The sequence below is a fragment of the Carex rostrata genome, chromosome 4 (genome assembly GCF_964058835.1).
Source record: "Carex rostrata chromosome 4, lpCarRost1.2, whole genome shotgun sequence".
NCBI lineage: Eukaryota > Viridiplantae > Streptophyta > Magnoliopsida > Poales > Cyperaceae > Carex > Carex rostrata.
The window spans coordinates 11065588-11079579 of NC_135921.1; the positions used below are offsets into that span (position 1 = coordinate 11065588).

At 31.8% G+C, this 13992-nt stretch overlaps 1 protein-coding gene across 1 annotated transcript; it reads right to left on the reverse strand.

The window, feature by feature from the left end:
- Positions 1-1004: 1004 nt before the first annotated feature.
- Positions 1005-6947, reverse strand: LOC144553332 (putative potassium transporter 17). Its single transcript, XM_078301438.1, has 8 exons — positions 6790-6947; positions 6117-6336; positions 4580-4822; positions 4427-4477; positions 3708-3968; positions 3558-3610; positions 2970-3339; positions 1005-2077 (listed from the first exon to the last, which is right to left on the reverse strand). Exons 1-8 carry the CDS (start codon positions 6883-6885, stop codon positions 1227-1229), a joined length of 2145 nt encoding a protein of 714 aa, XP_078157564.1. The 5' UTR covers positions 6886-6947; the 3' UTR covers positions 1005-1226.
- Between the last annotated feature and the right edge of the window lie 7045 nt (positions 6948-13992).

The window sequence follows — 13992 nt, forward strand, 5'->3', positions numbered from 1 at the left end:
AAGAGGAATTTCACTTGCCAATTGGGAGATGGTATGCAAATCAAAGAAGTTTGGTGGTTTGGGGATAATTGACATTCATGTGTTTAATGAAGCATTATTGGCAAAATGGTACTGGTATTGGTGTAAACCAGAATGCAGCCCTGGAAAACTCTTTTCTACTCGTTACATAGCAACTCTCAAAATAGAGTCATAAAGGAATGTAAATTTTTCAAGCAAATATTAAACAACATAATGACCTTTTGTGAATGTTGCATGCTCAGAGTGATTGGAAATGGGGAAAGGACTAAATTCTGGCTACACAATTGGGGACATGGAATCCTGAAATATGTAATACCAATCATATACAATGAAGCTAGAGACCAAGACATTACTATACAACAAGTACATCAGATGCAGAGTATTTCTCATCTGATATCAGACATTCCATCAGTACAATCTACAGTACAAGGAAGGTTGCAATGGAACAGACTAAGTGGGATACTGAGCTCAATACAAGCTCGGCTTAGCCAGAGAGTAGAAGAGGTGCGGGCGAGAAACAAAAAGTAAAGGAGAGCATGAAACACAATATCAGATACTAGAAGAGAGGCCGAGACAAAAGATTAATGAAAGTTTGGGTCAAAAAGAAGAGGTTATGGCGTTAAGAGTAGCCGAGTTAGTGACGGGTGCCTTGAGAAAGGAGAAGGCGCGGAGCGTTGAAGAAGAAAGAGCATAGCTCAATTAACACAACTAGGGGCAATAAGGTCAGTCTGAAGTCCATAGAGTTTGGAAGATCAAAGTACCTCCGAGATTGAGAGTTTTTACGTGGCTGGTATTCCAGAACAAAATTTTAACTGCTGATAACCTGGTTAAAAGATGATGGAATTTACCAAGCATGTGTTTCTTGTGTAGAGCAGCAGGGGCGAATGTAAAACACTTGTTCTCAGAGTGTCCTTTTTTAATCCAATTATATTAATCCTTAATTGACATCTTCCATCTGTCTCATTGGGATTGGGATTGAATAACGATTTTTAATAAGAAAGTACAAACCAAAATTACATGTACAACTCTACACGATGGAATTTGATCCACAAGCTCATCACCAAAAAAAAGTGAATAATATCACTTCTGTGGCCACTCCCCGAGGAAGGGAAAATTCTATCGGATTTTATACAATTCAGGCTACATTCAATAGAAACTAAAAAAAAAAAAAAAAAACTGCAATCGGTCTATTCTACACCTACCTTAATTTAAGCTTTGTACAGCATACCAATCTCCAGACTCTGTAGAAGCGGGATCTTTAGAGAAGGCAGTGCTGACCTACAATTGCTATGTAAAAACTCATAAAACCCAAGCAGCACCTTATCTGACCACCCAACATCTTTGCCGATATAAAACCTAGTCTTTCCTCTCACATGCACGACTCCAACTGATATTGCCTCCTGCAATTGCATGATTTCCTCTTCAATACGACAACCCTCGAATAACCCCTCATGGTTCCTCTCCAAGTAATTTTTCAAACCGCACGTAACTTGAGTTACAAAGTCATCTCCTTCGGGGTTACGTAAGTCGGCATATCCATACTGAATTACGCATCCATAAATCCCTCTGATTCCAAGCCGTCTAAATATCATCCTCTCATTTGGCGCCACCTTAGCAACCAACAAATACCTAAGCGTCGTGAAAACCGTGATCTTGTGGAGAGACCTCATGTTATGTATGTAGTGCCCAAGTATAGGGGTCAGCCCGTCTTGAATATTGGTGTAAAAGAAACACAGACCCGGGACCCGTTGTACGTCACGTTGTGACAAGAGGTCAGAGAGGCACTCCAGTGTTATTTTATTCGTCATTTCATATTCTACCTTTTTTTGCCTACCATAATACCAACCAAACATTATAAATGCGAGGATTATAGAGACCGCAAATGGAAGCCAGCCTCCTTCAACAAATTTGATCATGACAGCAGATATGTAGGTACCTTCTAGAACGAAGAAAACAACGAAATATAGCCCCGCAAGGAAGAGAGGGGTTCTCCAGACTATGATCATAACTAGGGTTATCAAAATTGTAGTTATGAACATAACGAGAATCACCACAATACCTACATACATCAAGAAGTCGTCATTTTGCCAGTACTGCAATAGCAGGTAACATTTGTTTTGTATGGTTCTTATAATCATGTGTTCGCACAGAAAACCAAAATTTTTTGGATTATACACAAACAGATAATACTCAAATGATCAAAATAAAGTTTAAATCAATCATAAATAACTAAATCGTTAATTTATACATAGCTTATTAATGGGTTCATGCAAACATGCAAATCAACATAAACTTCAACTTTCCTTGGTTATGTTTCAATTTGCACTTAGAAAATCTGAGGCTATAGGGTAAGGATAAAGTTGTCAATATTTACCGACTGTGACTTTCTAATGCTAAACTACTTTTCGGGGTAGCAGCAGCAAGGGTATTGCAGGTATAATATGCAAGAATAACAAATAATGTAAATTTTCTATGTGGCCTTCAAAACTACTTTAATTTCTTAATTCTCTTACATATTTTTCCTAGGAACAAAGAAAAATATAATTAATATGGGTTGAACTGCACAATCAACTGTCCATTACAATAAATTGATGAAACTAACCTTATTAGTTTCTTTTTCTTTGATTGCGTGTTTTTCTACTTGATAGCTGCTATATGTATTTCAAAAGAGAGATGCATTTGGCAGCTACTGCTATCAATAAGGTTAGTTTTGTCAATTTATATACATAGACGGTTAGTTTGTGCATCTCCACTAGTGTTAATTTTATTTTGTTGATTCTAAGAAAAATATGAAAGACAAAAAAGAGATGAAGGGCAAATACAATATATTAAAGAGAGAGAGGAGAAATGAGAATTTAAAGTAGTCTTGAAGGGCATATAGAAAATTAACCCTAACAAATATGTTCGGTTTGATTTGCAACGAAGAAACAAAACATTAATAAATGACGTACCAAATGCATTTCCAATATCCTTCCCATCACCGAATCCTAGCACAACAGCGACACACAGAAACATAAGGATGTAATTAATTTCGGGAGAGTACACCTGTCCTTCGCTGCTTTGAGAAGTGTGTACCACCTTGACCCGAGGGAAGTAATCAAGCACCACCGCTTGTTTGATCACGGAAAAACTTGCCGATATAAGAGACTGGCTTGCAACAATGGCAGCTAATGTTGCAATAACAAACATTGGCCAGTAAACAGGTCCTGGCACAAACTTGAAGAATCCGTCTCCAAAGTCATTGGGGTTCTTTATTAGGTATGCAGTTTGACCCGCATAGGTAAGAATGAGAGACGGATATATGGTGAAGAGAAATGTTATCTGCATAAAGGAAATTAATTTTTGAGGAAAGCATAAAGGAAATTAATTTGTTTGAGAAAATTATAAAAAATCTCTGGTACATAAACTCTTTGGAGAAAATTAAGCTAATATATACATGTGATCTGTGAGAGACAGTAGAGACGAGTAAAATAATTTCCGAGTAATGCATCCAAAGAAGAATTTAATATGATGTAATTAAAATTTCACATTTTTTAAACCTGAATGGACCTCTTGTTGAAATGTCCAAGATCAGCAAACATAGCTTCAGCACCTGTAAGGGCAAAAATATAAATTAGTACAACAACATAAATATCATAACAAAATTTTATTGACCATAATGAATAAACTAAAAGACAATTTTTCCATACCTGTGATGCATAAAACTGTACCGCCAAGCAACTGCCAGCCTGATTTTGTATTTCTAAGAAAGAAGCTGACTATGTAATGGGGTGAAACAGCTTTAAATATTTGAGGGTAATATCGTAAAATGCTGTATATGCCGATCATAGGGGTAGTCAAAGTCCAGGAAGCCATTATAGGAGCGAACATGAAGCTTACACGAGATGTTCCAAACTTTTGTACAAGGAACAGAGCAATAAGAATTGTGGCCGACAAGATCTCGACTGCAACTGTTGAAATTTATTTTTAAAAATACAAATGAGTTAGGAAATTAATTATGATGCAAATTTGTGGAGTTTTAAAATTGCATAAATAATTTGATTCTCTATGCTTAGTTTAGCTTTACAGTTTTCCTGAAACTTGTCCCAACAAAATGCTTCGATCTGGCATACAATCTGACAGTTGGGAGAATACCAGTACAGTATTGTCCAGTTCTAGCTTATGCTGAGTTGGCACTCTTTATTCTCAATTTTTGTTCATGCTGTTTGGCGCCTTAATTATCCTCAATTAATTAAATACAAAGCAAGTAAAAGAAAATCAAAGCGGACATAATAACGACCTGTTTAATTATTGGTAGGCAGGACAAATAAATGTGGCAAAAACAATGATGATAACTGTTAAATTTTCAATAACAATAATAATAGTGACGATGTTAATAAAATTAGTACAATATAATTATAATGATTACCTTTGCCAAAGGTTGGAAAGGGCACTCGTATTCCATCCATTGCAGATAGCACTGCCATAATTCACAATTTTATATAAAACATAAGATCCAAAATGTACTAACCACGAAAAGGAAAACGACATATGCAAAAATAAAACAATAATGAAATGATACCAGAAATGGCAGGTGTGAGAATGCCATCTCCAATCAGCATGCACATGCCCAATATAGCGACAAAGAGCAGCATTCTCCTTGCAAATATGCTTCGTTCTAGAAACTTCACTAGCTTGCCTGGTCTACTTGGATCCAAATTCGATGGGCCATTGAACAAGATTTCTCTTGGATTTGTATTTCTTGACGAAAGAATGCCAATGTCAGCATGGCGACAGAGTAGAGAATACAGGGCCAAAGTTCCACCTGAATTTAAGTTTTTGTATAAATTATTTAGAATAAATTCTGAATGATATTATAAACTATTGAGTTATTCCATATACATAATGCAACATTTTCAGAAACAGCATTTGCTTATATAAAATTTTGGAAAATGCAAGTAAACGTTTTGGTTGTCTTTCCTCCCCAGCTTAATAGAGTGTGAAAATTAGCTCTCCCTTGTCATGTAGTTAACAGTTTAACAATATTTTCAGGAAACAAGACAAGAGTACACATAATATATATATTTTTTAGAGTATACACAAAACTTTGCGGAGTACTACGAGCAAACAGAATTTCCTTATTTGAGGCTTTGGATGGGTAGACATGTCTACACAAAAAAAATAGTTAACTGAACCACACGTAACATCAAGAAAAAGATGTTACCACCTCAATTTTTACAATTATAGCACCAGAATATCGCCTTTCTGGAGAAAGATTTACTTAATTTGCCCTAAGTTAGAGCTTTGTCAAATTTTATCACAAGTTGCTTATATATCATCATGAAAAGTCGGTAAAGAATTTTCTAATGGACGATATCATATGGACAAAATAGACAGGGTTTTAGTGGTCCTGGTTAGTTCACAATAGGTGTCTCACATGCTAAAACTAAGGTATCTCTAGTCAATTACATTATGACAATTCCATAATAAAATTGAAAGCACACCTACCATGGGAGACTTATATATATATTTTCTTTTGCCCAAACATAACAAATTATATAAGTACAATCTTCATACAAAAACTCAGAATCATGGATGTACCTTGGTATAACCTATCTTCTTATTATGAAAGTAAGCAGTATCTACTAAGCTGTAGAACACTGGTTAAAAAACGTAACAACAAATGACTTTGTGGTACTAAAGAACTTTCAAATTAGTTAATTTCTAACGCTTAACAAGTGCTCGGGTGATACCACTCCAAGGCTTAGTTCCTATGAAACCGGGCGGAGCTAGACTTTCAAGCTATATATGGGGGTCAGTCATTTAAAATTTCTTACTGAGTACGGGGTCAATTTTACAGTCCCCATGACATTTTACTTTAAACTATATAGAAATCATATATAAGCACAGAAATTATGAAAATGAATGGGGGTCAATTGACCCCTATTTGCTCCATGTAGATCCCTCCCAGCATGAAGCAACAAGGAACTGGCTTGACAGATGGGAAAACATGGAAAAGACCATTGACATGGTAATCAAAAAGGAAAAAAATAAAAATAAAAAATAAACATCAACACTCAAATTTAGAGAGAATACAAACAAAGGATAATATAAAGTACCTTCACCATGATCATCGGCATTGAGCACAATACAAACATACTTAACAACACCAATCATAGTTAGAGTCCAGAACATAATGCTATAAATTCCCAAATAATCAGCCTCGGTCGGTGAGGTCAAGTTCATTGAAGGGTAAACATAGAGAGGTGAAGTAACGAGCCCACCAAAAACAACACCTAGTGTTTTATAAGCAAGGATTATGTCGCTCCATCCAATGCACTTTTTGACAAAAGGATTAAGTAACAAATTATTAGACCAAGAAATGAAGGTTGTTTTGACAGGGTTAGGTTGTATAAGTAATTTTGCATTAAGTTACTGAAATGAACTAAGAGCTCCTTTACAATCTCCGTAAAATCACTGAAAGGTTTTCACTTGCACTAGCTAAAAACAGAGAGATATATCTTTCAAGAAACAATTACTTGTTCATAATATAATCTAGTGCGGCGTCAAATCAGAATGAAATAATTATTAGATAAGAGGGGTGCCTAATTGTAAATTTTTGGTAAGGATTGTATTCCAACCAGAAAAAAAAAATAGCAAATATATGACAAGTATCCAATATAAAACAAGTAAGACGCTGAAAGAATTCCCTCGTCTAATCTAAGTTCCAAATACACTAATTTACTATCCTATTAAGGAAAAAAATCAATAAAAATGAAGTCAATCACTCACATTCTTCTTCGCTTGGGAATTCGTGTTGTGATTTGCGTCGGAAAGATCACCTGGATGATCCCCATTGTGAGACAACCGGTTCATCTCGAGGTCCATCGGGGAGTACGATGGAGAGAAAGAGAGAGAGAGAGAGATGGTGTGGCTGGGAGGAGTTGAGGTCGAGCGAGAAGGGATTTATATAGCGCGAAAAGGTTGTGTTTTTTTTATTTATTTATTTTTTTTTTTAGAAAAGACCCGTAGGTTTGAAAAGGTTGTGTTGGAGTTGAAGACAATTATCGGGTCCAGCCCGTTTTGCATTTATCATCGGCAAGATAATCAAAGGTTTTATATTTTTGCTATCGGTTATCAATCAAGAACCGATGCTGTTATGCTTTATACATGGTTTCAATTAAAGCTGCTGCTTTGTATTCTTATATCGGTCAAAAAGGTTTCCACCGATGTTGATTTGGCTGCTTTGATTTTAATCAAAGTTGCAGCCGTTGCTTTTCTAATTGAGCCCATTTCGTGAATCAGAGAATTGAAGCCGCTGAGTTCTCTGTCTCGTTTACAGTTTGCTATTTTCTTTTTGAAACTTATAAAACAGCATGTAAGAGATTGTTATTGAGAATTCTAATTTATTTGTACTTGTAAGACTCTTTAATTTAGTAAATTTGTGCAATGTGCTTCCGTAATTTTTTTTCGAAAAAAATTTCACGTAAAATCTTATATCATCTCTAATTTATTGTACTTGCTTGCTTGTTATCTTAGTCTATTCTATTTTGTCTCAGGCGGAACAATGCGATTTGGTACAAATGTCAATTACGAGGAAATAGACGAAAATTCTGACAGAGGGACAATAACCTGCTTGACTTACACTATGTTGATTCACACGAGGTGAAAAGAAACGGAGGTAAAATAGCAAGAGAGGAGGAAAGGAAGGTTGCTTTATTTTTATTTTTTTTCCTCTCTTATTTTGTCTTGAAATTATTAAAAAAAAAAAAATTAGTTCATCTTTTTCAGCTCTATTACACTTTAATTTAGAGATAAATAAGATAAATAATTTATGAGATTAAAAGAAGTTACATGAGGTTCAAGAACAAAATTATTTTACTAAATATTCAACCAAATAAAAATTAATCATGAGATTTTATTTTCCTCCCCCCTCGCTCCCTTTCTTTACTCTCCATCCAAATAACTAAATAAGATGTATTGTTTAATTGAGGTTTAGTGGCCTCCATTGATTATTTTAATTTAGATCGGTATAAATTATTTTATATTTGAATTTAATTGAAGCTTAAATTTATGTTATAATTTAAGTTATATTATTATTAACTAAAGAAAAATAAGATGAAAAACATTAAATAATCAATGACACTGAGACAGTAGGAAAACTCTTATTTTCTAAATCCGAACAGTTGATTCAAATCGCTCAACATGATCTTCGTAATAAAATATTCTTGCAAACCAAATTTTATATTTTTTAAATTTTTTTACTATTTTTTTACATATGTACAATATCACTTTTTCGGATGGTCTAGAATCTCCTTAAAACAGTGATTTTGTACCTATGTAAAAAAAATATATAAAATTTGATCTCCAAGCATATTTTATTATGAAAATAATATTAAGCGGTTCGAATTGACTGTTCGAACTTTGCAAACAGAGATAAAAGATGTGGAGTATATTGGAGCGCAAAATCATGGTGCATTTAAACCCTCCTCATTTTTTATATAATGTAAAATAAAATATTATAGATATTTTAAAATTAACTCTCCTACTTAGTATAATTCTTTTATATAATTAATCTCAATATCTATTTGATGTTTATAACTTAAAAGTCATATTATGTTTATAAAAATAATTGAGAACTAATTTTTTTATTCTAGAATTTAGATCTCAATCAAACACAGTGTATTTCCTTTTTTCTGTGTTACAGGATCCGCTCCGATTTTAAGAAATTCAATTTGAGTTCGGTGGAGCAAATCCGGACCTTTTATTTCATATCAGCTGATTCAAAAAATATTTTAATTATAATTTAATTAGATTGCTATGAGATGTTCGGTTCGAAACTGATGTTCCATTTATAATTATCTTTATTAAGTTACTATGATTTATTAATTGATGATTATCGTTGTGCAGATAATTTACTAAAGATAGTATGTATTTTTTTTTTATGATATAGTATTTTTACTTGATATAAAATCGAAATTTAAATTTCTAGCATAAAAAAATAAACCAAATCACTTTAGTTTTGAAGAAATTCGAGAAACATCCGCACAGATATTCTACAGCCCCACTCTGAGATCCGCAACAATGATTTTGCGGCCCTAACTTTTTTTTTTATATAGAAAAGTTATTAACTAAAAACAAATTTTCTTAGTATATGTGTCTTTGTTTTGAATGAAGTTGGCGGATAGCACGAGGCAACATATTTTTTTGGTTTCTATGTCTGTGTTTAGAACAAATTTTTTTAGTAAATAATTTTGCTAAAAAAAAAAACAAAAGTTGGAGCCGCAGAACGCTTGTGTGACCTGAATATTTCTCAAATGACCAAACGGGCTTTTATTTTTTATTTTTAATTATGGTGGAAATAAAAATATCGGGATATAAAATAGATTTTCATGTAGTATGAACCAATTAATTTACTACTTTTCTGTGCGTTTTTGCAAGGAAAAAGAATCTCAACCTAGATAAATTTTTTTTACAGAATTTGGATTTTTTTTTTTTTACCAATGTTTTCGATTCGGTAAATGCCTTCTTGATTTAAATTATTTATTTTAGATTGAACGGTACGAGTTTAATATATGACATAAGTGGTGTCAACTTTTTCATTTCAAAACTGTGTTAATAGAAATCCAAGAAGAAAATATTTTTTTCTCTTAATTTCTTCACACTTTCGAATTGTAGTTATTCCAACATTTACAAGAAATAGAGAATAACAGCTATTTTAACTATTCTGAATAATAAAAATATTATTTTGATGCAATTACTATTCCGAATAGCCTCTATATTTTTTAAATCAATATTGTTAACACATCCAAACATACTATAGATGCATGTCATAATTGATTATCGTTCTTTTTTCTGAACTCTTTCATAAGTGTTTATATCCGAACTTTGAAGTTTTTATAATAAATAATGCGTATCATTTTTTCCTGAATGATAATAAGTAATTTGAAAGTAAAAACTTCGTAGAATAAATATAAATATTATTTTAAAAAAAAATTCATCCTTACGCATTGAATTTTTATTTATTTATAAATATTATTAAATTCACATGTACGGAAATAAAAAGACTACTTTGTTTCCAATAAATATAAAAAAACCAGATTCATTGAGTCTGATTCAATATTATGAATAGAATTCAATGGTTATTATCAAATTTTAACATAATCAAGGACTTGATGTAACTACCACATTTGATTATATTAGAATTGAATAGAAACCATCAATTTTTCTATTTTCATACCAATAAATTTAATAATTTCTGTAGATGAAAAATCTCCCTGTGCATTTGTCACTTCTCTTTTTGAAATTCTCAAGGCCCGAGTTCCGATGTATGTTAGAAATTAATATTACTAAAAAGGGCCTCACCAACTCCTATGTCAGAAAATTTTAATGCCTTCCAAATTATAAAATAAGCTACCTATTTAATAATTACGTAATAGGTAATACAATATCATTTCATTAATGAAAGGTTCCTTTGGTCATCTCGGTGCAACTTCAAGAGTAAAGCCTAAGAAAACAGGTTGGATCTCTACGCCGTGACAATTCGTTTGAGACCACGCTTGCTTATCTTTCCTCTTAATTAACACCTTGTTAATACTATTCATTCTTAGTTACAATTAATCACTATTCCAAATGTACAATCAAAATAACAATTTTACTAATTCGAATAGTGTTATTTTCATACTAATCTAATAAATCACTATTTTTCTTCATTCTCATTTACTAACCTCAAATTTTGATATTCTAACTATTCTAGCTATTTTTTACATCCTCTAAAATGTGATATTTCAACTGATATTTCTATTTCCATTTATGAAGTAGTTATAAAAAAATTCTAACTAATTACTTCCAATGTCCATGAATGTTCTTGGATGATAATAAAATAAGTAATATATTTTCTGATGTTTGCTACAGAACCTGTCCTTCCTTAGTCCTGAGTCCTGACCTCTGATCATACTAGCTAATTAATATTACAATTTGAAGACAAAATGCCTTACAAATTTTGCCCTGTTGACTCTCAATTTTTCATAGTTTCTTTAATGTCTGTCCATGTAGATAACAAATTTTTGGTATTAATACTTAATGTTGAGTTTGGCTGACATGCTATCGATATATAGCATAGAGACTTGTTGTGTTATTACCTCAAAAATCTACTATATAATTTTACAGTCATAAATTCAATTCATTGAAATCGATCTACTTCACAAGTAATACGTTAAATGTAAAATTTTATATTTTGTATAATTTATTAATACAAAATCAAGTTGTAAAAAAAATATAAAAATATATTAAAATTAATTTATATTTTTTTATAGCTTGACTTTATACTAAATAAATTTTAAATTTATAAATTTGTATGTAAGTGCATCACTCGTAAAATAGATTGGTTTAAACAATTTAAATTCAACACTTGAAACCTATCTCATAAATTATTAAAATAATGATACTATACATCTTATACTATCTGTAGTATGCTATATAGCCAAGCTCAAATAATGTCTTCCTTTTTTTCGTTGCGCCATCATTGTCCACTTCAAGAAAATTTAACAATAAGAAATTAAGAAATAAGTTATAAAAGCGAAATGTAGAACGTGACTTTTATGAAAAAGGTGATAGGTCTATGATGTAAAAGCTAGAAATTTGGGTGATTTTTACCCATTAATTTGTCCATTAATTCAAGTTTCAACAATTCACAAGTCAAAGAACTCGTGTCGGCTCGTTGCGACCTTGACCGTGTGAGTATGTGACATTATGCTTAATAATAAGCATAGCAATTAGCAAACATCAAATTATGCCTCGAATTATGAGGAAACTTTTTAGAAATCATAAATAAAAAATAAAATTTATTAAACTAAATTGATTGTTCTGGTTTTTACAAAAATCATAAGAACTGAGATGACATTTCAGTTTGAATTTTTTTTTTTTTTTTTCTGAACCAAATTGTTATTTCGGTCCGAGCTGTTTTCACAGATTTTGAAAAAAAATGATATAGCTATTGGTATAAAACTTGTGAAAATACCTCGGTCAGAAATGACAATTTAGTACAAGAAAAGAAAACACTTCAGATCGAAATAACATCTCGGTTCTTATAATTTTTGTAAAAAATAAAATAATCAAGTTGGTTTAATATATATATATATATATATTATTTATGGTTTCTAATGTTTTTTTATAATTATGTCTCGAAAGAGAATTTTGGTATAACTAACAAATGGATGCATCATGATTTAAACGTGTGGGTCTATTTAATAGCAATCAACCACTCACTAAATCCAACAAAACGACAAATGTTATTGACTTCGACTTTGACTTGTAATAGTTATGGACCTCAAGTCTTGCAAGAAAATAACAATTTTGGATTACTAGGGCATGTTCGGATTTTAATGTTCAGATTTTTGTTGTTGTTGTGAAAAACGTAGTCCAGTCTCTCTTTCTTGTTCTGATCACTTCTCTTGTCGAGACTCATCTTCTTTGACCGAAGGTGTGAATGGAGAAACTGGCACCTAGTCCATGCCCCTCTTTTTTGCAATTGTTGCAACGAAAGGTGCTGAAAGCTCTCTTCATGACTTCATCCCTGAAAAGTAGAGAAAAAACAGTTTAAAATTTTTTGCAACCCATTCCTATTTTCATTTCCTTAGGTCCGTGGAACATGGTCTTAATATAACATTTTATTTAGTCGTATTGAAAAATGTTCAATAATATTTTTTTGGGAGGTCAATTCGTATCTGACAATTGGTTTGTGTAATGATTCCTTTATCCTTAAAGCTACCAATTTGCTTTGTTCATTTTTAAGAATATTCTGAATGATATATATATATATACACGAGGGGATCAAGTTACAACATTTTTTGAGTTACAACAAGCATTATTTACATTTTCAAAGTCCAAATCGTCGATCCAAACCGTTAGATATGATCTTTACAATAAAATGTGCTTGGAGACCAAATGTTACATTTTTTGGAATTTTTTACTATTTATTAAGATGGGTACAAAATTCAATGGTATGAATTTGACTAGTTTTTGTACCCACCTTAGTAAATAGTAAAAAAATTTCAAAAAATGTAAAATTTGGTGTCCAATCACATTTTATTGTAGAGATCACGTCTAACGATTTGGATCGACGATTTGGACTTTGAAAATGTAAATAATGCTTTTGTAACTTGTTGTAACTCAAAAAATGTTGTAACTCAAAAAATGTTGTAACTTGATCCCTCCTCTATATATATATATATATATATAAGCTGTGGCTAAATTGCTGCCAGCAGCATTTCAGCCGGAGGTGCTGCCGGGGCTTTTTTTTATTTTCTGATGTCCAAACAACAAATCCAAACCGTTAGATGTTTAATATATATTATAATCTACTTGGAGACCAAAAAATGTAAAATTTGGTCTCCAAGTAGATTATAATATAGATTAAACATCTAACAGTTTGGATTTGTTGTTTGGATATCAGAAAATAAAAAATATGGTGGCAGAACCTCCGGCTAAAATGCTGCCGACAGCAAATATATATAGATATATTTTACTTTTATATATGAATTTTAGTGGGGTTCATTAAAAAAAAAATACATACGAGAATCAAACTTAATTGCAATCTAATCTGAAAACTAACATATTTATTTCTCATTTGTATATCTAAATATTGATGTACTACGTCTACATGCATAAAATTATTGTATGGATATTAATATAAAATAAATCATGGATTAATGGTGGGTTAAATATTACGAGTGTGTTCCTCAGATATTGAAGGAGTGCAATAAATAAATGCACGACTCAATTAAATTCAATCGGATCAAACTTAATTTGGTGTCTATAAAAATTATAAAAAGTTTGCTTTGAGAATTGTGCTAAGTTAGAAAACAGTCTGAATTTACTTATTGCATCTTAGATACCTGGAGTGATCCGAATTCTCTGCAAACCTTTATCCCCGAGCGCCGCTCCCTCTTAACTATTTTTTTTTTCTCAATTTGTCTTCAAGCCAAATAGAAAATC